General features: G+C 41.9%; 1 protein-coding gene across 1 annotated transcript in view; it reads left to right on the forward strand.

Moving 5' to 3' along the window:
- ANKRD45 (ankyrin repeat domain 45) overlaps positions 1–10148 on the forward strand; it is a 59561-nt gene extending 49413 nt beyond the window's left edge. The window contains exon 6 of the mRNA XM_025405499.1: positions 9459–10148. Coding sequence (XP_025261284.1) covers positions 9459–9529 — 71 coding nt within the window. The 3' untranslated portion in view covers positions 9530–10148. The remainder of the gene's footprint in view (positions 1–9458) is intronic.
- Positions 10149–26588: the final 16440 nt, after the last annotated feature.

Here is a 26588-nt window from a genome sequence, read left to right on the forward strand (position 1 = left end):
TTCTGTGAAGAATGTCAATGACAGCTTAATGGGAGTAGCATTGAATCTATAAATTTTTTGGGCAGTATGGCCATTTCATAATATTAGTTCTTCCTATCCATGAACATGGAATGTTTTTCCATTTGTTTGTGTCCTTTCTGATTTCCTTGAGCAGTGGTTTGTAGTTCTCCTTCAAGACGTTGTTCACTTCCCTTGTCTGCTGTATTTTTATGTATTTTATTCTTTTTGTAGCAATTGTGAAGTGGATTTCATTCATGATTTGGCTCTCTGCTTGCCTGTTGTTGGTGTATAAATATGCTAGCAATTTTTGCACATTGAGTTTGTATCCTGATAGTTTGCTGAAGTTGCTTATCAGTTTAAGAAGCTTTTGGGCTGAAATAATAGGATTTCCTAGATATAGGATCATGTCATCTGCAAACAAAGATTATTTAACTTCCTATCTCCCTATTTGAATACCCTTTATTTCTTTCTCTTGCCTGATTTCCCTAGCCAGAACTTCCAATACTATGTCAAATAGGCATGGTGGGAGAGGGCATCCTTGTCTTGTGCTGGTTTTCAAGGGGAATGCTTCCACCTTTTGTACATTCAGTATGATATTGGCTGTGGGTTTTTCATATAGGTTTCTGATTTTTTTGAGGTATGTTCCTTCAATACTTAGTTTATTGAGAATTTTTAACATGGAGAGATGTTGAATTTTCTTGAAGGCCTTTTCTTTGTCTATCAAGATAATCATGTGGTTTTTGTCTTTAGTTCTGCTTATGTGATGAATTACATTCATTGATTTGCATATGCTAAACCAACCTTGCATCCTGGAGATGAAGCCAGCTTGATCATGGTGAATAAACTTTTTGATGTGCTGCTGGATTTGATTTGCCAGTATTTTATTGAGGATTTTTGCATCAATGTTCATCAGGGATATTGGCCTAAAGTTTTCTTTTTCTGTTGTATCTCCACCAGGTTTGGGTATCAGGATGATGCTGGCTTCATACAATGAGTTAGATAGGAGTCCTTTCTTTTCAATTATTTGGAATAGTTTCAGTAGAGATGGTGCCAGCTCTTCTTTATACCTCTGGTAGAATTCAGCTGTAAATCCATCTGGTCCTGGGCTTCTTTTTGGTTGGTAGTTTATTTATTACTGCCTCAATTTCAGAACTCATTATTGGTCTATTCAGGGATTCAGTTTCTTCCTGGTTCAGTCTTGGGAGGATGTATGTGTCCAGGAATTTATTCATGTCTTCTAGATTTTCTACTTTATGTTCATAGAATTGTTTATAGTATTGTCTGACAGTTGTTTTGATGTAGAATCAGTGGTGATATCATCCTTATCATTTCTGATTGTGTCAATTTGATTCTTCTCCTTTATTAATTTAGCTAGTGGTCTATTTTATTAATTTTTTTCCCAAAAAACCAGTTCCTGGATTCATTGTTTTTTTTTTTTTTTTTTTTGAAGGGTTTTTTGTGTCTCCATCTCCTTCAGTTCTGCTCTGATTTTGATTATTTCTTGTTTTCTGCTAACTTTGGGGTTTGTTTGCTCTTGGTTCTCTAGTTATTTTAGTTGTGGTGTTAGGTTGTTAATTTGAGATCTTTCCAGCTTTTTGATGTGGGCATGTAGTGCTGTGAATCTCCCCCTTAACTCTGCTTTAGCTGTATCCCAGAGATTCTGGTACATTGTCTTTTTGTTCTTATTAGTTTCAAAGAACTTCTTGATTTCTGCCTTAATTTCAGTTTTTACCCAGGAGTCATTCAGGAGCAGGTTATTCAATTTCCATGCAGTTGTGTGGTTTTGAGTGAATTTCTTAGCTTTGAGTTCTAATTTGATTGCACTGTGGTCTGAGAGACAGTTTGTTATGATTTCAGTTCTTTTGCATTTGCTGAGTTTTTTACTTCTGCATATATGATCAATTTTTGAGTAAGTGCCATGTGGTGATGAGAAGAATGCATATTCTGTTGTTTTTGGGTGAAGAGTTTTGTAGATATCTATCAGATGTGCTTGATCCAAAGCTGAGTTCAGGTCCTGAATATCTTTGTTAATTTTCTGTCTGGATGATCTTTTTAATATTGTCAGTGGGGTGTTAAAGTCTACCACTATTATTGTGTATGAGTCTAAGTCTCTTTGTAGGTCTCTGAGAACTTACTTTATGAATCTGGGTGCTCCTGTATTGTGTGCATATGTATTTAGGATAGTTAGCTCTTCTTGTTGAATTGAACCCTTTACTGATATGTAACACCCTTCTTTGCTTTTTTTTTTGAGACGGAGTCTTGCTTTATCACCCAGGCTGGAGTACAATGGTGCAATCTCGCCTTACTGCAACCTTCGCCTCCTGGGTTCAAGAGATTCTCCTGCCTTCCTCTCCCGAGTGGCTGGGATTACAGGTGCCCACTTCCACACTCGGCTAATTTTTGTATTTTTAGTAGAGACTGGGTTTCACTATGTTGGCCAGGCTGGTCTCGAACTCCTGACCTCAGGAGATCCACCAACCTTGGCCTCTCAAAGTACTGGGATTACAGGCATGAACCACCGTGCCCAGCCCCTTCGTTGTCCTTTTTGACCTTTGTTGGTTTAGAGTCTGTTTTGTCAGAAACTAGGACTGTGATCCCTGCCTTTTTCCTGTTTTCCATTTGCTTGGTGAATTTTCCTTCATCCCTTTCTTTTGAGCCTATGTGTGTCTTTGCACATGAGATGGGTCTTTTGAAGACAGTGTACTGATGGGTCTTGGATCTTTATCTAGCTTGCCATTCTGTGTCTCTTAATGGGGGGCATTTAGCCCATTTACATTTAAGGTTAATATTGTTATGTGTGAATTTGTTATGTGTGAATTTGATCCTGTCATCATGATGCTTGCTGGTTATTTTTGCAGACTTGATTATGTGGTTGCTTCAAAGTGTCACTGGTCTGTGTACTTCAGTTTGTTTTTGTAGTGGCTGGTAATGGGTTTTCCTTTCCGTATTTAGTGCTCCCTTCAGAAACTCCTGCAAGGCAGGACTGGTGGTGACAAATTCCCTCAGTGTTTGCTTGTCTGAAAAGGATCTTATTTCTCCTTTGCTTAGTTTGGCTGGATAAGAAATTCTGGGTTGGAAATTCTTTTCTTTAAGAATGTTGAATATTGGCCCCGAATCCCTTCTGGTTTTAGGGTTTCCACTCAGAGGTCCACATTAGTCTGATGGGTTTCCCATTGTAGGTGACCTGGCCTTTCAGTCTGGCCTCCTTTAACATTTTTTCTTTCATTTTGACCTTGGAGAATCTGATGATTATGTGTCTTGGGGTTGATCTTCTCATGGAGTATCTTACTGAGGTTCTCTGGATTTCCTGAATTTGAATGTTGGCCTGTCTTGCTGGGTTGGGGAAATTCTCCTGGATAATACCCTGAAGTATGTTTTCCAACTTGGTTTTATTCTCCCTGTCTTTTTCAGGTACCCCAATCAGTCATAGGTTTGGTCTTTTTACATAGTCCTATTTTTCTCAGAGGTTTTGTTCATTCCTTTTCATTCTTTTTTTCTGTATTCTTGTCTTCCTATTTCAAAAGATAGTCTTCAAGCTCTGACATTTTTTCTTCCTCTTCATCTGTTCTTCTATTGATACTTGTGATTGCATTGTGAATTTCTTGCATCGTGGTTTTCAGCTCCATCAGGTCAGTTATGCTGTCCTCTAAACTGGCTGTTCTGGTTATCAGCTCCTGTATTGTTTTATCATAATTCTTAGCTTCTTTGCATTGGGTTACAATGTGTTCCTTTAGCTCAGTGAAGTTTATTATTACCCACCTTCTAAAGCCTACTTCCAGGCTGGGCGCGGTGGCTCAAGCCTGTAATCCCAGCACTTTGGGAGGCCAAGACGGGTGGATCACAAAGTCAGGAGATCGAGACCATCCTGGCTAACCCGGTGAAACCCCGTCTCTACTAAAAAATACAAAAAACTAGCCGGGCGAGGTGGCGGGCGCCTGTAGTCCCAGCTACTCGGGAGGCTGAGGCAGGAGAATGGCGTGAACCCAGGAGGCGGAGCTTGCAGTGAGCTGAGATCCGGCCACTGCACTCCAGCCTGGGTGACAGAGCGAGACTCCGTCTCAAAAAAAAATAAATAAAAATAAAAATAAAATAAATAAATAAATAAAGCCTACTTCTGTCATTTCAGCCATCTCGGCCTCAGTCCAGTTCTGTGCCCTTGCTGGAGAGGTGTTGCAGTCACTTGTAGAAGAAGAGGCACTCTGGCTTTTTGAGTTTTCAGCATTTTTGCATTGATTTTTTTCTCATCTTTGTGGGCTTATCTACCTTTGAGTTTTGAGGTTGCTGACCTTTGAATGGAATTTTTTTGAGGTCTTTTTTTGTTGATGCTGCTGCTGCTGTTGCTTTCTGTTTGTGTGTTTTTCTTTTAAAAGTCAGGCCACCGGCCGGGCGCGGTGGCTCAAGCCTGTAATCCCAGCACTTTGGGAGGCCGAGACGGGCGGATCAGGAGGTCAGGAGATCGAGACCATCCTGGCTAACACAGTGAAACCCCGTCTCTACTAAAAAATACAAAAAAAACTTAGCCGGGTGAGGTGGCAGGCGCCTGTAGTCCCAGCTACTCGGGAGGCTGAGGCAGGAGAATGGCGTGAACCCGGGAGGCGGAGCTTGCAGTGAGCTGAGATCCGGCCACTGCACTCCAGCCTGGGTGACAGAGCGAGACTCCGTCTCAAAAAAAAAAAAAAAAAAAAAAAAAGTCAGGCCACTTTTCTGTAGGGCTGCTGCAGTTTGCTGGGGGATGGCTCCAGAAAACTGGAAGTTGCCTTGATTTTTCCTCTACCTGGAGATATCAGCAAGTAAAGGCTGTGAAACAGCAAAGACAACAGCCTGCTCCTTTCTCTGGGAGCTTTGTCCCGGTGGGGTATTGGTCTGTTGCCAGCCTGGAAGCTCCTGTAGGAGGTATCTGAAGACCTGTGTTGGGAGTTCTCACTCAGTCAGGAGGGATGGGATAAGGGACCTTCTTAAAGAAGCAGTCTGGCTCCTTTTTGGTAGAGCAGGTGTGCTGTGTTGGGGATAGCCCTTCCTCATCCAGACTGCCTGGACTCTCCAGAGCCAGTAGGCTGGAAAGGCTGTTGACTGAACTGCAGAGACATCAGTCATCCCTCCCCACAGTGGCTCCATCTTAAAAGAGATCAGAGTTATGTCTGTATAACCCTGGCTAGAGTTGCTGTAATTCTTGCAGGGAGGTCCCACCCAGTGAAGGGGGATACATTGGGGTCCCATTTAAAGAAGCAATCTGCCCACAATCTGGCACAGCAGCTGTGCTGCATTGTGCAGCACTCCTCCTCATGAGGACTTCTTGAACATCTCAGAGATGGAAGGCTAGAAGGACTGAGTTGAACAAACTGCAGAAATGGATGGCACCTGCCTCTATCCCCGGGAACTCATCCATCTCAGGCAGTCTCCAGCCTGTTGTACTGTCTGGCAGCAATTCCAAGGTGGTGGCTCTTAACTTGTGAAGTGCCGCGGAAGTGGGGCCCACAGAATGACACTGCTTGGCTCTCTGGATTCAGCCCTATTCCTAGGGAAGTGTACAAATGGATCTCCTGCCTTGCTGGGATTCCTGGGGCCAGAGTATGTAAAACTCCTGGGTCTCTGTGTGAGCCTGAGCATCTGCTTTGCCAGGACTCCACGTAGGTCTGTGTATCAGACTCAAGGCTCTGGTGGCATAGGCTAATGAGGGGATCTCGTGATCGGTGGGTTGCAAAGATCTGTGTGAGAAGTGTGGTTTCTCACTTTTCTTACTCCTGCAGCAGATAAGCCACACATACATTGTGCATGGTCACACAATCACTTACTGCTTCTCTTGGCTGGGGTTGGGGGTTCCTTTGGTTCTGTGCCACTCTTGGGTAGGCCATTGCCCCACTCTACTTTTCTTCATTCTTTCTGGGTCAAGCCATTTGCCTAGTTGGTCTCAATGGAAGAACCTGGATATTTCACTGAAAGGTGCTGAATTCACTCATTGTTTTTATTTTCCATGAGAGCCATGGACTGCAGTTTTTTCTAGTCGGCCATCTCAGTTCCTCTTGGTAGCATTTTAAAAAGCAGTTTAAGTATTATAATTCTATATTTGGGGAAAAACCTACTGTGGGAATACCGTCCTAAGAATCAGGAAGGTGAACATATCAGAATCTTGGTGGCAGGCACACCCCTAGCATTTTAAAAAAATAATAGCTTTATTGAGCTATAATTCTCACACCATAAAAGTAATCATTTTAAAGAGTACAGTTCAGTGTTTTTCAGTGTATTCACAAAGTTGTGTAATTATCACCCTTATCTAACTTTCGAGTTTTACCTCTCTGAAAAGAAACCCTATAGCTATTAGCAGTCACTTCCTATTCTTGCCTTCCTCAAGCCCTGGCAACCACTAATCTACTTTCTCTCTTGATGAATTTACCTTCTCTGAACATTTTTTTTAACTTTTTTTTTTTCTGGGGGCAGGGCAGGTTGGGTTAGGATGGTTGCCCTCTGGACATGCCCCTCAACATTTTATAAATGAAATAATATAATATTTTGTTGACTTTCGTGGTGGCCTCTCTCACTTGGCATAATATTTTTAAGGTTCATCCATGTGGTAACATGTATCAGTTCTTCATTCTGCTTTATGGCTAAATAATATTCCATTTTGTGGGTACAAATTTAATCTATTTTTTTTTTGAGATGGAGTCTCACTCTGTTGCCCAGGCTGGAGTGCAGTGGTGTGATCTCGGCGCACTGCAGGCTATGCCTCCTGGGTTCATGCCATTGTCCTGGCTCAGCCTCCTGAGTAGCTGGAACTACAGACACCTGCCGCCATGCCCGGCTAATTTTTTGTATTTTTAGTAGAGATGGGGTTTCACCGTGTTAGCCAGGATGGTCTTGATCTCCTGACTTCGTGATCCGCCCGCCTCGGCCTCCCAAAGTGCTGGGATTACAGGTGTGAGCCACCATGCCTGGCCCAAATTTAATCTGTTTATCAATTGATGGAAATTTGGGTTTCCACTCTTTTGGCTATTATAGATAATGCTGCAATGAACTGTTGTATGAAAATTTTTCTGTGGTCACATGTTTTCCTTTTTCTTTGGTATATTGCTGAGTTACAAAATGATTTCCATTTTATATTCCCACCAGCAGTACATGAAGATTCAAATTTCTCCACATCTTTGTCAGCATTTGTCATTATCTTTTTTAAAAAAATTAGCCATCCTAGTGGGTATGAAGTGGTATCTTAATGTATTCTGATTTGCATTTCCCAAATTACTAACAATTTTAAGCATCTTTTCATGCTTACTGGCCATTTCTGTATTTTCTCTGGAGAAATATATATTTGAATTGCTTGCCCATTTTTATTTTTTCTTTTCCTGGTCATTAAAGGGAAGAATATTTTCCTTCCTTTCTCTCTCTCTCTCTCTCTCTTTCTTTTCTTTCTTTCATTTTACGACAGGCTGTCACTCTGTTGCCCAGGCTGCAGTGCAGTCGCACAGTTATAGCTCACTGCAGCCTCAAACTCCCTGGGCCCAAGCGATCCACCCACCGCAGCCTCCCAAGTAGCTGGGAGTACAGGGGTGTGCCACCACACCTGGCTAATTTTTCTACATTTTTGTAGAGATAGGGATTTGTTATATTTCTTAGACTGGTCTCAAACTCCTGGGCTCAAGTGATTTGCTTCTACCTCGGCCTCCCAAAGTTCTGGAATTACAGGTGTGAGCCACCACACCTGCCCTTGCCAGCTTTAGATTGGATTGTCTTTTTATTTTTTAGTTGTATGAGCTCTTTTTGTGTTCTGGATACAAGTCTCTCATCAGAAATATGATTCTGTTTCCTCCCATTCTCTGGATTGTCTTGTCATTTTCTTAATTATGTTTTGGAACACAAAAAACTTTATTTGGATTGAGTTCAATTTATCTATTTTTCCTTTGTTGCTTCTGCTTTCTGTGTCATATCTAAGAAACCATTGCCAATCCAAGGTCGCCAAGATTTAATTCTGTGTTTTCTTCTAAGAGTTTTGTAGTTTTAGCACTAATGTTTAGTTCTGTGATATATTTTGAGATATATATACATATATGTATAATGTGTGTGTACGTGTGTGTGTGTGTGTATATATATATGTATTAGGCCATAGGGGTCCAATTTAATTCTTTTGCATGTGTATAATCAGTACCTAAGATTTTTATGTTTATCAAAAGGAGTTGTGGATTTTTAAAGGTTAAGACACTTAACCCAGTCCAGGTATTACGGTATGACAGAATGCTTCTTGCCATCTAGAACTAATATGAATTATATGATCTGTTGAGCACACCCATAGCACTCACCTAGGAGCCTACCACTTAGTTTGTGAGTAGAACATACCTGAAAAGATAATCTAAGTGCTCTGTATGATCAGAGAAGCCTAAGTATAAAGAGAGAGCATCACGAAGAAAGAAGAGTTTCCTGAAAGGATGGGTAGCCAGCGTGAAGTAGGAAGGAAATTCTGGAATGAAAACACAATATTATGACCAAAAGTGGAAATGTGGGAATAAGGAAGTGGCCAGTACCCATCTGGCTGATTGTAGTTGAGTCTGTGTCAAGGTACATTAGAAATGTAGAAAATAGAGGTATTGAAAAGTTAACATGTGAACATTTTATTGAAACTACTAAATTGTAAACGTAGAAGTTTAGGCTTTATTTTTTGGGGCCGCGGGATGCCATTTAAAGGCTTTGGGGTGGGAGAGAAGAGAGATTAAGTAGGGGAGGATAATCTGGCCTAGTTTGTAAAATGGATTGGAGGGAGAGGAGACTAGAGAAAGTGAGATGAGTATAGTTTAGGAGTGAGATAATTAAGACCTGAATTATTTTTTATTTTTTAAGATTTTGTGTTTTGCTTAATTTGTTTTTCAATTACTTTTTTTATTTTTTTATTTTTATTTTTTTAGATACAGGGTCTTGCTATGTTACCTAGGCTGAACTTGAATTCCTGGGTTCAAGCAGTCTTCCTGCCTCCGCCTCCTAAGTAGCTGGGACCGTTTGATATACAGTTATTCCCACCTCTCTACCAGTACCATTAACCTGGCCCAGCAATCCCCCCTCCTTCCCTTCTCACCTATGAAGATTTACCTCTCTCCCCCAACCCTCTATATCACATGTTCTCTAAGCACCTTCACATCATAGAATGTTAGATCTTGATGGAACCTCTGAAATGAACCCTGACTTCGCAGTGAAGAAAGTGAAGAGGACAGAGGTTTAGCAGTTTATTCAAAATTATTCTCGTCAATGGCAGAACTAAGGATAATAATACTGATTATATGGGAAATGTGACCTCACAGCTTTAAATATAATGAAAAGGAGAGACTATTTGAATGACATACCAACAACACCAGGGTTGAATTAGTAGCTGGTTCAGGCTGGGACAATCTAATTATTCCATGCTTATTGTCTTAAAAAGTGGCTTCATTTTGTTTCATATTGCAAACTAATTAAATGTAATTTTAAAATCTGTTTCCTTTCAGGTCAAGTGAAAAGTGCTAAATCTATAACAAGCCATGACCAGAAGAGAAGTCAAGATGATACCTCCCACTGAACATACGCTTTGTAAAAGGCCACATTTTCTTCTAGTATCTGAAAGACAAACCTATTCATGCCATTTGAAATCGAGAAAACAGATATGGGTTTCTTTAAGTATTTAAGTACAACATTACATCACCCTTGTTTTGTTTGACCTGTTCAGCATGCTTATGTCTGGACCCTCTGGCCTCGCCTCTGCTCCTCCAAGCCCAGCCCCATGTGAGTTTCACGTGCTCCTTCAGGAAAGCACTTGGGTATAAATCATTAGGCTTTAAGAACTACTCAGAGAATCTAATAATTTTCTGTGTAATTGAGGCATTCCATATAAAGGGACACATTTGGCTATATCCAGAGAAAAAAATTGTTCTCCCTCTCTAAAAAGGAAATCTTATGGAATGACACTTGGAGCAAGGAAATATTAAGACTGGCGTAGATTAGGAGCCTCTGGGTACAGCTATCACTTTTTATGTCCAAATTAAAATTCACCTGTGAGGTGGGATATACCTCTGAGTAAAACTCCTCTTTATCTTTGACCTCCTTCTATCTGTCAATTAATTAACACAAATCTGTATAGTTTTTAGATTTAGAAGAGTTCTCCTATTCTATAAGGCTGGCAATACAGATATTGTAACTGGACTGAAGGTCATTTCCCCTCCCATTCTGTTTTATATTTCCTAGGTTTTAAGTACCATAGTTGGTTTCATATTGGTGGTTTGGAAAGCCTTTTTTCTAGTTTATTTAATCAGGCGCCTCAACCTTCTCTTACGTTGTGACTTTATGAAAAAGTTTTGTAGAAAAGAAAATGGTTTTTAAAAAGCATTTATTGTTTGTTCTTATGACTTTCTCTTCTTTGTGCTGTTCTGAAAGCCAGTTTTCCGTTATGGGAGAAGGAAAAGGAATGGGTAATTCAGTAATACTTGGTCAGTTGACATGTATTTAACCATGGTTTTGAGATAACTCTGTTTTAAATGTCTCCCAAAATTTTAAGTTTTTTATCTTTTTAATGTATGAGCAATTCAGTTTCAATTTTTTAAAGCAAAAGAATACTGCAATAACTTTTACCCACCTTTTTGGCCGACCCAGTGGGTGTTTATGGAGCAGTACAAAGAAGACCTGTGTTTGCTCCTTTTTCTTTTCTTCCTTCCTTCTCCCTTCTCCCTTTTCCCTTCCCTTCCCCTTCCCTTCCCCTTTCCTTTCCTTCCCTCCCCTTCTCCACCCTTCCCCTCCTTTCCTCTCCCTTCCCTTCCCCTCCCCTCCCCATCTTCTTCTCTTTCCTCCTCCTCTTCCCTCTCCTCCTCCTCCTCCCTCTCCTCCTCCTCCTCCTTCTTCTTCTTCCTCCTTCTCTTCTCTTCTCTTCTCTTCTCTTCTCTTCTCTTCTCTTCTCTTCTCTTCTCTTCTCTTCTCTCTCCCCACCCCCACAACCCCTTCTTGACAGGGTCTCCCTCTCTTGCCCAGGCTGGAATGCAGTGGAGTTATCATGATCATAGCTCACTGTAACCTGTAACTCCTGCACTCAAGTGATCCTCCCACCATGCTTGGGTAATTAAAAAAAAACATTTGCAGCCTGGGTGCTGGCTTACACCTGTAATCCAAGCACTTTGAGAGGCCGAGGCAGGTGGATCACCTGAGGTCAGGGGTTTGAGACAAGCCTGGCCAACATGGTGAAACCCTGTCTCTACTAAAAATACAAAAATTTAGCTGGATGTGGTGGCATGCACCTGTAATCCCAGTGACTTGGGAGGCTGAGGCAGGAGAATCACCTGAGCCCAGGAGGTGGAGGTTGCAGTGAGCTGAGATTGCAACACTGCATTCCAGCCTGGATGACAGAGCGAGACTCCATCTCAAAAAATAATAATAATAATAAAAACAAATAAAAATTTGCAGAGATAGAATCTTGCTACGTTTCCCAGACTGGTCTTTGAGTTCCTGGCCTCAAGCGTTCCTCCTGACTTCGCCTCCCAAAGTCCTGGGATTACAGCTGTGAACCACTACGCCTAGCCCATTCTCTTAATACAGTATATTGTGCGAAGACCAGCGTCCTTAAGCACTGCAATAATTTAGGAAAAGTCCAGGTGCCATTTTTGTCCTTTCTATTCTAACTCTACATTTTCTGAGCTTGGGATTTTGAATACAACGTTACTTTCCAGGAGTATGTTCCAGATTAGGGAGGGATTCTTGGATTCTTACTTCAAAGATTTCTAAATTAGACCAAGGCATTTCTGGAGACCCCTTAGTATAAAATAAACCTATTTTCCCTCTTTATTAATCTTTCAATCCTTATCCTCAAACTTTGTATAGCTTTTGATACATTTGCTGATGCTATTTTTAAACTCCTTGTGTTGGCACTTTTATGCCAGTTATGATTCCTCTACTCTCTTAAAACTGCTTTTCTAACTCCTTCACCAGTTCCTCTTCTTCCTCTTGCCCCCAGTTGTGGGAATTTCTCAAAATTCAATCCTAACCTTTGGTAAAGCAATCTGTAATTCTCTATTCCATGACCTTCCCTGTCACCAGTATTATGAAGAATGAGTCCTTCCCTCTTTAGGGCACCCATAGTGCAAATAGCCTCATACTGTATTCCACTTAATTGTTCACAAGTTTGTCTTTCTGTGTGAACTGTAAGCTTTTTGAGGGTAGGGACTTTGTTTTGTTCTTTTTTATACCTAAAAAGTCCGTAAGATAGTAAGTTAGTAAATAACTTAATGAATTACCTTTTAGTAATACCTTATACATAGAACTCATTACCTCTTCATTAATTTATAGAGCTTGTGCACCTTTATAAAAATGACTGCCAACACTGATCTCCATATTTTGCCCCGTTGTAACTCCTACTCCTCTAGCAGATAAGCCATACATACATCCAACATTGTAACTCTATGCCTAATTTCTCCTCTTTCTATTTTCTGATACTTCACCTTGAATGTCACTTTACTTTTTGGCATGTGAACCAAGTGATTACCAACAAATTCCTAGATCTCATGTCAAAGATTTCTTTGATGTGAGAATCTGAACATTTATTTATAGCTATGGATTTATAATTTTAGTCAATTTTGAGAGATATAGTATATCTTGTTACATATTGTTGCACTGAATTATAGATATATTCATAGGAGAATTTAAATGCCCTTAGGCTTTGAGTTTGAGCTGTTACATAGGTAGCTGCATGGCTTTTTCTGAACATCCACAAAGTAATTACTATTCAAAGTGCATACTAATAAATCAATGAAGACTCCAGATTATTTGGGAAGTAGTCAATCAAAGGCTAAATTCAATGTTATAACTTTTAGACAGTAGTTCTTTAGACTTCTGTATTTAATTAACCAGAAAAAATGTAAAAAAAATAAGGGGAGGAGATTGATAGGACATCATTAAGGAAACAACTACTATCTACTGTCGCTATCATTTAACAAAAGACATTTTAACACCAGAAAAGGGAAGAGATCTCAGTGTAGGGCTCTACCCTTTAAGTTAAATAAATTAAGTTTTATTATATATCTTTATGTTATATTTATTTTTCTTATTTTGTCATATATGATGGAACTTTTGTCATGAATCAGAACTGGCCAGTGGTCCAGCCTTTGAGAACTACTGCTCTGGACTAAGTAGATTGCTATTTAGATTAACATGATGCCCCCAGATTGTAAAGGACTGACAGTTACGCCCATGTTCAATCTAATATGTGGTAGATTGTATTTTCCAAGATGGCCACATTTCCCTTCCCACGTGCTCTTCTTACAATATGGTCATGACATTCCTCGCATAGAGAGAGATGTCTCTGTTCTTTCCTCTGGAATCTGGGCAGGCTTGTCACTACAGTGGAAGTGATTCTGTGTGATTTCTGAGGCTAGATCATAGAAGGTGATGAGGCCTCTGCCTAACTAGGGGAAATGCTTTCTCTTGAGATGCTCACTCTTGATCAGCCTATAGAAAGATCCACAGGGAGGAACTGAGGCCCCAGCCCACAGCCTTGGTTGAGCTCCAGCCTGCAATCATCCCCAACTTGCCAGCCATATGAGTGAGCCATCTTAGAAGCAGATCCTCCAGTCAAGCCAGCCCAGCTGATGCTGTATGGAGTGGACACAAGCCTTCTGTGCTGAGCCATGCAAAAAATTGCAGACTTGTGAATGAAATAAATGATTGTTGTTGTTTTAAGCTACTCAGTTTTGTGTTTGTTTGTTACTTAACAATATATAAATCACAAGTTTTACAACTTGGAAGTGAGAAATTGACATAACAAAACCTAAAATACGTGTCATTGTCTTTGGGACTGGATGGTAGGCAGAGGACAGAAAGGCCTGGAGGAGGGTGTGGGTGAAAGCTATAGGCCTTCAAGTACAGTCTTAGCAGAAGCCGTAGGGCCTTCTAGGAGGCTATTGGTGAGTTTACAGTAAAGAGAGGAAAATGCTATCGGAAACTGGAGAAACCTTTGTTAGGAGACGGTAAGTTTGGCCACATTTTGTCTAAGTAATGAACTCGATGACCCTGCTAAGGATATTTCCAGACTGAGTGTTCAAATACCACCTGGCTTCTACTAAATGAGAGGAGAGAGAGAAACTGAGAAGGAATATTTCAGCTTGCAAATAAAATTTAGAAGATACAGAAAAGAGCCAGTGCTCACTGGCTTTGAAAATAAAATTGCTTTTCATTCCTATCCTTTCTAGATGGCAAAAAGTTCTCCACCTAAGGAATGGTTTCTTGGAAAAGATAAAATCCATGGTGGAATTATAAAGTCATTTGTTAAGAATTCAGAAATATCTAAGGTTGTGCTTTATAGGACCTTTCAGACTTTAGGTGGGCTTTCTCCATGCAGCTGGGAAGGTGGCCTCTAGCTGCTCTGGGCAGCCATCATCACCACTAAACCTAAGTGGAGAGAGAATAGCTGTCTCCCAATAATGTAATATACCAATCTAGGGAACCATCTAATTGGTATTGTCTGAGTCCATGTCCACTCCTGAACCATTATAGTGTTAGGAGGATGGGAAACTGACTAACCCCCCTATGTTATGTGTCTATCTCAGTTAAATGGTATTATCTCTTTTCAGAAGATGGAGTTGGGAGAAAACACTGGGCAGCCTGTCAGCAGTCAACTCCCCAAATTGACCAGAATCTCCTTCAGCTGGATTTATAAAAAATGGTGAAATATAACTTTATTATTGCTTTAAAAAAAGCTCCATGGGAAAGGATAAAAAATTTGATCACCTCTATATTTTAGTTAAGTGCTTTCTTTAGTTTTCAGAACTATGTGTAAGCTAGCTGACTTTATGGATATCCTCCAAGTTTTCCTGAAGTATGAGAATTTTTCTAAAGGCCATGGGGAATCTGAACTTCGAAACTTAGATTCAACCTACAGGAGTCCTAGCTGCAGGGCTTAGGTGAACCGAGTGAGTCTGAGGGGACTGCAGTAGGATAGGAACTAGGTAGAACCTGGAAGGGCATTACTCAAACTGATCTGAGGCAGTGCTGAGATCAGTTTGACTAAGGAGGGAGTCAAACTTAATTTTGAGAGGAATCAAGGTGACAACCAGTATATAGATTAGGTGAAGATCAGAACGGGAGGGTAGTGAACTTGGTAATGAGGTGAGTTAAGTAAAGGCAGAAGAGGGAAGAGTAAGGAATGGGTCTCTTAGGAGCGGGCCTGTGAATAAGACAATTTTTTTTTTAACATAGTCCTTGGGATGGGCTCAGTGACTTAAAGTAACCACACCAGTTTATACAAAAAAGGAAGTCATAAAGAATATTTTAGGAGCTAGTATGTGGGCACCAATGTTGCTTGTCACAGTCATAGAGCTGTTGACTAGAATTGTGTTTAGTCTCAAGTAGGAATTGAGACTCACTTGTCAGAGGTTTCTTGATACATAGTGAAGGTGTAATTTTACTGCTGTGATGTTCTCCTTGGTGCCCTTGGGACAATGATGTGCAGCGACCTTAATGAATGTGGTATAGGAATGAGAGAGCAGAATTTGTCACAAAACAACTCTTCTTTGAAAGTAACCCACCAATTGATGATTATTGTTCATTTGTTTAATATTTATACTGTATTTGTTTTTAGTAATTATATATGAGGCAAGAAGTATGTAAGTCAGGCATCATGGAATTTGGAATGCATTTGTCCTCCCATGAAGAATGGGTAACATTGTTTCTTCAAATTAAGGACCGGAAACCAGTGATGGATAGGAGTTAGGAAAATAGAAGCGAGAAACATTGAAAAGGAAGGAGAGGTAGAAAAAGAAAATGAAACAGTATGACTGAAAAAGAATTAGAGAGGAGACAAGACTGTGTTGAAGAGGGTTAGGGCTGACCCAGGTAGTGTTGGCATAAGAAATATAGAGTATATATTAAAAATATAGAAGGAGATTCTGTCTACATTAATATCTTTGACCATTTCAGCTATTATGTTGTTGTGGGACAATCAAAGATGGGAGAGATGAACAGAGTGAGTTCAGGAAAGGTCTTTATTAAAAGATGATCACCTGGCTCAGTAGGACTAGCGTCCAGGAAAGTCTGAGCTCCAGACAAAGAAAGCAGCCACCTTGTAAGCAGTCAGTGGCCAGGAGCTATATGATGTAGGAAGCCTACTTACGGAAATGAGAACAAAAGCAGTTGATCAGTCTTTTACATTTCCACATTTCTGCATGTTCCACATTCCTGGGAAACCATATTTTGGTATTAACTTTGTAACTTTGCAGTTGTGCTAGGGAGGTGAAGCAGGAACTCGCTGAGCCTCATGGAATGTGAAACTAGCAAGTACATATAAGGCTAGCTGAGCACAGAAGGAAAAACAGGTTGTTAGTATTCTTTTCTAACTTAGACTCTTAGACTATGGGGGAGCTACACTACACTTAGCTTTTGAAGGAAAAAGTAAAAATTTTTGGTTGTCTTTGATTATACTTGTAAAATTCATGAATTCCTTCTTCATCCCCCCTTTGGTGTTCACCATAAATGTAGATTAATAAAGAGCACCACAATAGTTTATTTTTTCTTGTGTAGGCACATATTTTTCCTGGGGGACTGGTGGGTATTTTTGTAATGCTATCATTTTGGTGGTAGTTGTTTGGTCCACTATCGTTTCAATAGTAGACTGGATGCTTCTGATGAGGAGAGGTAAAAGACAAGGCAATATTAGACATCCTCCAATTATAGCTATAAAACCTATTATCAAGATTTTAAAGCCTCCAAACCATGAGAACCATTTTCCAAAAAGTGAGTTTGGGCTTCACCCGGACCAAGTCTGGACTGGGGCATGGGCTAACTTCTGCATTCTGGCAGTAATTTCCATAACAGCTCTTCTATTATTATTGATCTGTAAGCAAGAGTTGGTTAAATTAAGCTTACCACAAACTCCTCCTTCTGAGGCTAGGAGATAGTCTAATGCTAGTCTATTTTGGTATAGAGCATCTCTCATTTGAGTGGCCTGTATGGCTAACAGATCTAAGGCTCAGGCTGTCTCATTGACTATGATCTCTAGTATTGCTTGCAATTTTATAATTTGGTTTAACATGTAAATAGGGGTGTGGAAGACCCATGATCCATCTTGGGCCTATGTAGCTGGCCCATATTATTTGATAATTCTTTTAGGAGGCCATTCATTATCTTTCCAGCTAGCTATCTTAATGTCCTTTTTTATGTTTGTGTTTATCTTTTCTACAGTACTTATCTGAGTAAAGATGTTTCTTCTGGTCCTTTTTTTTTTCTTCATTATAGACTGGGTAACTTAAATCTTCCCCTTGTTTCAGTGGGAGCAAGAAGGAGGATAGTCTTATTGTCTCTAACACACAGGCTCTGGTCCATTTCTTGGGCAATAGTTGATAGGCTTTTGTCCCACAGATCCAGTATAGTCCTGCTGGTGCTCTCCAAACGTTTGGAGCATCTAGTTGATACCACGACTGATTCAGCACTGGAAACTGAGAGAGAGAGGGTTAAAATCTGGTACAGAGGAATTGTCTATGAAGCTTCTCCACTGTTTCTTGTTCTTAGACTCTTTAAAATATTGTTGACCTAGATAGGTTGTGTCTCCTACTGGAGTCTGAAAGTCTTTTCCCCATCATGCTGTGCAGTATCTTCCAATGATTGGGGTTTTTAATAGCCAGACCCTTGGGTTTGCATTGAACTTTGTAACAAATCCAGTATGGTAAAGTTATCTTGTGGCATTAGTTCTCTAGCCTCCCGGGGCCATTGGTCACCTACACTGGTACCTCCATATATATAACAAGAAGTGACTCCAAGATTAGTAGCAATACTTTCAGCTAGCTAAGTGAATAGGTTCTTGGCTGACGTTGGTGGAATCTGAACTTTTGGCTCCTTGGGGTTAAAATATTTATTGAAGGATTTGAAAAATCTGGACTGTGACATTGGACTGACTTGAACTTTAGCTCGTTGAGTCTTTTTAATAATGACTAATGGAACACCTAGGTTTGCTCCTTCTTGATCAAAGCTTAGCTCTCCTTGATGTCCTTTAGTCCAAAAAGTTATGTTTGTCTTTAATATGGTCAGATTAAAGGGGTTGCATGTTTTAGTCGTACAACCAATCTTTGCTTCTTGGCTGGCAAGCAGAGGTATTCTCCCTGTATATACGTGTTGGTTGAACTCATGTGTGGTCCGTTGAATGTTACAATCAGGACATTCTTCTTCTGGATCTCCTATTATGACCTTAGCAGCTTTACTGCTGACTCTTTCTTGTCTTAACTTCTTGCAGACTCATCCTAGATTGGTTAGGATGCTGAGGTGTGCAGCCTGACAGGCATCAAAATATATAAAAACAGATCCTTTATGTGAATAAGGGAATACCTATGTTTTGCTTATGAGTTTTCTAGTTCCAGCGTCTTTAGGATTGGCCTATGAGGGTAACAAAGGTTTCCCTATTTGGATTTCAAACCAGAAGTCATAGGGTGGAAGGCCTGGATCATAACACACTTGAGGTTGCCCATTTCCTGGGTCACAGACAGAGTAGCTGGTTTGATTATAAACACATGTCTCCAGGGGAGTTCCTGTCCTGTACATTTATAATAAGTTTCATATAACAGGGTCTTAGTTATACTTTTACCAGACCAAGCTTCTATTATACAATAATGGCAGTTATCTTGGTTTCCTCCTGTGACTGCTAACATTATTGTTATTAGTGTGATCAAGTTTATACTATGCACGGGCATCCTCCTAGGCAACAAGTTTGATAACAATTGCAGAGAGCATGACAGCAAGACAATCAGTATAAGCAATAGTATAACTACACTTGCAAATTCAATCTACATTTACTTATCTGGCACCAACTTCCTCAGGCTTTGGCCGTGCGTAGACTAGTCAGTTTCTGGTTGCGTGACTAGATCAGGGCTTGACATTTTCTCAAGCTTCAGTCGTGCATTGGCTGACCAGCCTCTGGTGTGGTCGGAGCAGGGTAGTCATCTTTTCCTGCTGCGCCTTGATTTCTCTGCAAGTTCGAGTTGGATGATCTGGATCTTGCTGACTCGTCCACTGGTCTTGGACTGAGGCTGCAGGTTTCAGTCGGCTGTGATGGATCCAAGGTGTCATACCTGTAACTTTAACAGCGATAGGGGGTAGACATGATCACAGTATGGGGACCATCCCATAAGGGCCCGATGGTGGTAGGATTCCAGTGTTTAACCCATACAGAGTCCCTGGGTGGAAAGGGATGTATTGCATCTGTAAGGCTGACAGGTATTCTTTCTGTTACCCATGCTTGTACTTCTTGCATTATCTCACCTAATGCTTGCATTTGTCTTCTTAGGATCAGTTTTCCAATTTCCTTTAAATCTCTTTTTACCTGAGATATAAGTGGGGGTGGTTGGCCATACACTAACTCATAGGGTGAATACCTGGTTAATTTAGTAGGGGTATATGTGACTCGGAGAAGGACCATGGGCAATACCTGATCCCACCTTAAATGCGTCTCTTGGCAAAACTTCTTCAACAGTTGTTTCAGTGTCCGGTTCATCCTTTTAACTTTTTTTAGAACTTTGTGGGCGATAAGCTGTATGCAGTTTCCATTTAATCTTTAACGTCTGAGTTAGTTGCCGTACTACTTCTGTCACGAAAGCTGGTCCGTTGTCTGAGCCTAAAGTTAGAGGCAGTCCAAATCTAGGAATAATGTCTTTTAATAATATCCCGGTTACTTCTCGTGCCTTTTCTGTCCTGGTGGGGAATGCCTCAACCCATCCTGAAAAGGTGCAGACAAACACTAATATGTACTGATAACCTCCAGCCCAAGGCAGTTCAGTAAAGTCTACAAGTAGGTTTTCACATGGCACTGTTCCTGTCTCCTGAATTCCTGGGGGCCGAGTAGGCCCTTGCCTTGGGTTATTCTGGGCGCAAGTAACACACTGCTTGCAGACGGCTCGAGTGATGGCAGTTAGGCGTGGCACATAGAAATACTGCCCTACAAGAATTTCTAAAGCTGTTTTCCCCATGTGTGTTCCTTGGTAAAACTGCTTTATAAATCGGGAGCAATGGCTTCTGGAATGGAAGCCTCCCGTCTGAAAACTTCCACCAGCCTCCTTTTTGATAACTCCCATTTTCCTGTGCAAACCATGCCTTCTCGTTGGATGAGTAGTTAGGAGTCTCTGCAAGGGGAGGCTCTAGTAAGGGCATAGTATAAGTCTCTTCTTTCTTTGTTATTTCTGTCATTGCAGCCGTTTTTTTGCTTCCTTGTCTGCTTCTCTGTTTCCTATAGCCTTATCACTTCCTCTTGTTTGATGTCCTTTACAGTGGATAACTGCTACTTCCTTTGGAGCCCATACAGCCTCTAGGAGCTGCTCTATTTCTTTTTTGTTTTTTATTTTCTTTCCTTCAGTAGTTAACAGTCCTCTTTCTTTGTAAATGGCTCCATGAGCATGCAAGGTGGCAAAAGCAAATCTTGAGTCAGTATAGATGTTCACTGACTTTCCCTTCACTAGAAATGGTGCTCTTGTGAGAGCTATTAGTTCTGCCTTCTGTGCTGAGGTTCCGACCAGTAGAGGGCAGGCTTTGGTCACTGAGCTTAATCTGACGACAGCATATCTGGCCTTTCTGATACCTTCAGATATGAAGCTGCTTCCATCAGTAAAACATTCAATGTCAGGGTCCTTTAGAGGCTGGTCTTTCAAGTCTTTTTGGCTTGAAAAGACCTCATCTACTGTTTCTATACAGCAGTGGTACCCTGGGGCATATAACGGGGGCTTCCCATGCTCCGCATATTCTATTGGTAACAGTGTGGCCAGATTTAGGGTATTCACAGTCTCTAAGGTGATGTATGGATTCTCACATAGGAGGCCTTGGTATCTTAGCATCCAAGGGTTAGAGAGCCAACAGTGTCCTCTCTGTTCCATCAGGGTGACAACTGTGTGGGGCACCCAAATTATCAGCTTCTGTCCAAATGTGAGTTTGTTAGCGTCCTCAGCTAACAAGGCAGTGGTGGCCAGCACCTTGAAACAGGGTGGCCATCCTATAGCCACCAAGTCTACTTGCTCAGACAAATATGCTACAGGCTGATACCACGACCCTAGCATTTGCACTAAGACCCCTGTAGCCATTCCTTTTCTTTCATGAACATACAGGTAAAAGGGCTTTGCCATGTCTGGCAGCCCTAGTGCTGGTGCCTGGATTAAGGCTTTCTTAATTTTCTTGAAAGCCATATCTTGTTTCTTTTCTCAAAGGAGGGGCTCCTTTCTCCCACCTTTCGTTGCCTCATTAAAAGGTTTTGCTAAGAGTGAGTAGTTGGGGATCCACATGTGGCAGAAACCAGCTGCCCCTAGGAATTTCTGCACTAGTCACCTTGTGTCTGGCTGAGGAATGCTATAGTCTCTTTTTACTCTTGCCCAAGCGCACACCACCCTTGGGAGATGTAAAATCCAAGATACTGGACTCCTTGGCCACAGATCTGTGCCTTTTCCTTAGATACTTTATAGCCAGCTTTCCACAGCACTTGAAGGAGACTCTCTGTCCTTGGATACATTCCTTTCTGGTGGGTGCAGCTAGCAACAAATCATCTATGTATTGCAGCAAGACACATCGGTCCTAGGTGGCGTGAAAGCCTTTAAGTCTGAGGCAGGTGCTTCTTCGAAGATAGTTGGGGAGTTTTTAAATCCTTGGGGAAGTCTAGTCCAGGTATACTGAGATGGGCCCCACTCAAAGGCAAAGATATCTCGGCTTACAGGGGCCAAATGAATGCAGAAAAATGCATCTTTTATGTCTAAGCATGTGCACCAAGCGACACTAGCAGGTATTTGTCCAAGCATAGTGTACGGGTTAGGCACAATAGCATGCAGTATAGCTGCCACCTTGTTGACTGCCCTTAAGTCTTGTACAGGTGGATAGTCACCAAAAGGTTTTAACACCGGCAATAGGGGAGTATTCCATGAGGAAACACATCTTTCTATTATTCCAAACTCAAGGAACCTTTTTAAGTGTTTTTCAATTCCTCAATTGGCCTCCATGGGAATGGGATATTGGCGGATCCACACTGGGTAGGTTCCTTGTAGTCGCTCTACTATGACAACTGCTTGATTCACTGCCAGCCCCGGGGGATTGTCTTCTGCCTGGACTCCTGGTAACTTAAGAAGTAAGTCTGTGAATAGTTTTTCTCCTTCAGTCACACTCTATCTTTTTCCACACTCCTGGCAACTACTTTCATAAAGTCTCCATTCCTCTGTTTTCAGGAACGTGAGTGTTAATACCATAGCCTTTCTTTGCCTTAGGCTTAAAGTCATGTCTCCACTTGGTGTAAAGGAGATCTGAGCCTGCAGCTTTTGTAATAAGTCTTTTCCCAATAGTGGCTCTGGGCAGTTTGGTAAGTATAAAAACACGTGTTGAACCTCTTGGTCTCCAATCATATATCTTTTCGATTTGAAAAAAGATATCTTTTCTGTGACCTGTGGTCCCGATAATATTAGCATAGTCTTTTGATAACAGCCCAATTGTTTGAGTCACAACCAAGTGTTCAGCACCTGTGGCTACCATAAAGTCTATTTTTCGGCCCCTTACCACCATTGAGACCATAGGCTCCTTGAGGCCTAGTGAGATGGAGTCTGGTCTGTCTCAGTCTTCAAGGTAGCCATTGGCTCCTGCCAGCCCAGTTAGATCCATGTCGGATCCTACTACACCTTGCCTGGCAGTGGAAGGAGGCCCTGTCCAGTCATTCTGTCCCTGGTTGTTGTCCTTGTCCTTTTCTTTCTCTGGACATTCATCTTTCCAAAGCCCTCTTTGCTTGTATCTTGCACATTGATCTCTCTCTAGTCTAGGCCAATCTTCCTGACCTGTCCTGGTCTCCTGACCTGGGCTAGCTTGTCCTCTTCTGTGACTGCGTCCACGACCACGTCCACATCCTCTTGCAAATCCAGTCTCTCTTTCAACCAGGGCTGTGGCCAAGAACTCTGCCTTTTCCTTTGCTCTACGCTTGGCCTCCCGCTTTGCTTCCTCATCTTGATTTACAAACATTTTGATTGCCACCTGGATAAGCTGGGAAATGTTCATACCTTGAAACCCCTCCAGCTTCTGCAACTTTCGCTTAATGTCATTTTGTGCCTGACTCACAAATGCCACATTAACCATGTACTGATTCCCTGCCACTTCTGGGTCAAAAGGTGTGTAGAGCCGGTAAGCCTCACAAAGCCTCTCATAGAACTCACTGGTGCTTTCATCTGGTTTCTGATGAACCTCTGAAACCTTTGCAATGTTCATTGCCTTTTTCCCTCCAGCCTTTATTCCTTGTATTAGAGCCTCTCGGTATCTCAGCAAGTTCAGCAGCCCTTGCGCCTGATTTGGGTCTTTTCTATGGTTCCTTGTTTTGTACGAGCCACTAGAGTCTTACAATAATCCTCAAAGCAGGACTGTAGCCATTTTGGACAGGTCTGAATCACACTCAGCCAGGAGTCTAAGTTTGGGAACTGATCAGGGTGCCCAGGCTGTTGTCTGACCCCAGTGACAACCTGAAACACTCGGCCAATTATTTCTTTATCTATGGTTCCCTTGACTGGCTACCTTACATTAAAGGAGGGCCAGTCAATTTCACAAAGGGTTCTTAGCCTCTGTGGTGTTAACTTCATTCCATAATCACCATAAAAACCTTTCTTAAAGTTCTTCAACATATATTCTAATGGAGTTGGCTTTGACACTTTTCCTCCCATTTCCTCCCTCACGGCACACTTTCACTCTCACTTTCACTCTTGGATTCACCAGACCAGGTCCTATTACTGGAGGTTAGGCTGCTGCTTAGCCAGGTCACAGTCAACTACTGCTGTGAAGCTGTGAAGCTAATCCTCTCAGCCTTACGCAGTGACCTAGGTCTGGCTAGTCCCACACTCAGCTCGGAGGACACAGTCTGGACTAAGAGATCTGCACCTCCCCACATCACTCCCTGTGTTGGCCTCTCCCAAGACCATCTCTTTTACACACTTTCACACACCTCCCCTGCCCCAGGACTCCTTATCAGATGAAACGAGCCTCTCTCGTGTCCCAGGTAAGCCTAGTTAGGCTCCCACATTCACACACATACACACACCACTCCTAACCTAGGACTCCTCATTGGATGAAACGGGCCTCTCTTGTGTCCCAGATAGGTGCACACAAACCCACACACTCCCAGTTGGGGTGGCAAGCCACTCTTGTCACCCTGCCAGCAAGCCCTACCTTGCTGCACTTGCTGCTCTATCAGCCCATTTTCTCCGTTCTTCCAGTTCACATTAGTGGGGACATGAGGTTCATCCAAATTGGCAAGCCACTCCTACCACCCCCAGCTCCTCTGTTGGATAAGTGGTTGTTCCCTGGGAGGTGATCAAGCTCCCTTCCGTCCTTATGGGATGGACTTTCCTAGGGCCCAACCCTACTGCAGTTCAGTAGTCTGCCTGCGCGCTGCTCCTGTGACTGTCCTGCAACTCCCGAGTTGGTTCCATTTGCACTGTCAGGGGAAGGCTGCAAGACATGGGAGAGTCGTTGTCCTTCTGGGCTAAGTCTTACGCAGTGGTGCCAAGGGTCCCACAACTCCCATGTCCTGGGGCCCTAGCCCACAAGCAGAGGAGACAGAAACCTGCCGTCTCCAATCCCGGACAGGCCGCCAGAAATGTGGCGGGACAATCAAAGATGGGAGAGACTGAACAGAGTGAGTTCAGGAAAGGTCTTTATTAAAAGGTGATCACCTGGCTCAGTAGGAGTAGCATCCAGGGAAGTTTGAGCCCCGGACAAAGAAAGCAGCCACCTTTTATGCAGTCAGTGGCCACGAGCTACGTGATGCAGAAAGTGTACTCACAGAAGCAAGAACAAAGGCAGTTGATCAGTCTTTTACATTTATACTGCATGTTCCACATCCCTGAGAAACCATGTTTCTGTATTAACCTTGTAAGTTTGCAGTTGTGCTAGGGAGGTGAAGCAGGAACTGGCTGAGCCCCAGGGAATGTGAAACTAGCAAGTACAGATAAGGCTAGCTGAGCACAGAAGGAAAAACAGGCTGTTAGTAGTCTTCTCTAACTTAGACTATGGGGGAGCTACACTACACTTAGCTTTTGAAGGGAAAAGTAAAAATTTTTGGTTGTCTTTGATTATACTTGTACAATTCATGAATTCCTTCTACAATGTCAGCAAAAGAAAAAAAAATCAGTTAAAACAGTTGTGGGTACCTACATAGCTTGAGGGTTAAAAAATGAAAGCTTCCCCAGAACTAGATCACTTGGCTTCTTCTGGATTGGGGGTGGGGATATTGTAGGCAGCCAATCAGAATGAAACCAGGTTGGCAAGAAACCAATGGGAAGTAGGCATGGAAATGGATTTTGGTGTGATATCAGTTGGTAGTACTGTCCCTAGCAAACAGAAACATAACTGTGCATTGTATTTTGGGATTTTGAGAGCCTTCATCTCAATTTCAACTTTGAAGCAGCTTAATCTTTAAGGAACATATCTCTGATCTGGGTAATTTGTAGAAGAACTTAATTTGAGGGTCATTACACATGAGGATAGCGGGAGTTGAAGATGCCAAGGACCTGAAGGGCTACTTGAGCGACAGGTGAAGTGATTTGAAGATGTAGCATTTTGAATCTCTTTCTGGCCCATCCTCTGCTTCACACCAGAATCATTGTGACCTGTAGACCAAACAAGTACAAAACAAAGGACCAAAGATAAGCCTTAAATATTATTGGAGATACTTGAGGAACCTCTAGGATTTTTAGGTTAAGGCTAGCTGCAAGGAAAAATAAAACAGAACAAATCTTTCTCAGGACCACTGCATAGATTCGCATTGGTTACATCCTATACAGAGCACCAACTGAGGTGGGATACTGGGACTGAAATCCAGCCTGGTAGTCACATGCCAAGCCATGTGCCTTGTTGTCAGGCTTCATTGCTCTGAGGAAGGGGGACTTTTTCTAAGTCACTCAAAGGCATCATATGATCAAACCTCAACCTTGGTCTTTTCCTTTATTTTTAGGTTATTCACCCTTATCCTCACTCCCGACCTTAACTGGTGTGACTCAACTTTGACTTTGTTTCCCATTTGCCATCTTTTATTTGAAGGGTGCTGAGAGAGGAAAAAGAGATATTAGGGTGGGAGTGGTAAAATGGAATTCGAGAATGATTTATACCCACAGAGAAGGGGGAGCATAACATTTATCCTTGCTCCTTTCCCCTCAAATAGTTCAGCCCATCAAATATTTTTGGACAGCCTATCTCATGCTACATACTACGTGCACAGCCTTAAGGAAAGTTCGGGCCCTGGCCTTTGAGAAACTCACTGTCCAATGGGGAAAGAAAGCACATTACTATATCATTACAATGGTAAGTGCACCAGTCAATGCACCCCCTCTCTCATATACATGTAACAGTACAGGGAGTAAACAGTAACATTGCTGTTAGTGTTCCTATAAAATGTTCTTGGAGCAAAAGGTAGGGCAAGAGGCATTAATGTGTGCCCTGTGACAAGAAGAGACATGTTCAGACAGATCTGAGTGTGGCACAATCTTAGGTAGAAAGGGTATGGATTAACTGGGTCTTGGTAGGTCTTATGTTCTTTTTGCATGCTATACAGGTCAGTGTGCAGAAGTGAAAGTGTCCATAATAACCAAACCACTCCATCAAGTTAGGTCTGGGGAAAAGCAGCAGCAAAA

This window comes from Theropithecus gelada, chromosome 1 (genome assembly GCF_003255815.1).
Source record: "Theropithecus gelada isolate Dixy chromosome 1, Tgel_1.0, whole genome shotgun sequence".
Lineage (NCBI taxonomy): Eukaryota > Metazoa > Chordata > Mammalia > Primates > Cercopithecidae > Theropithecus > Theropithecus gelada.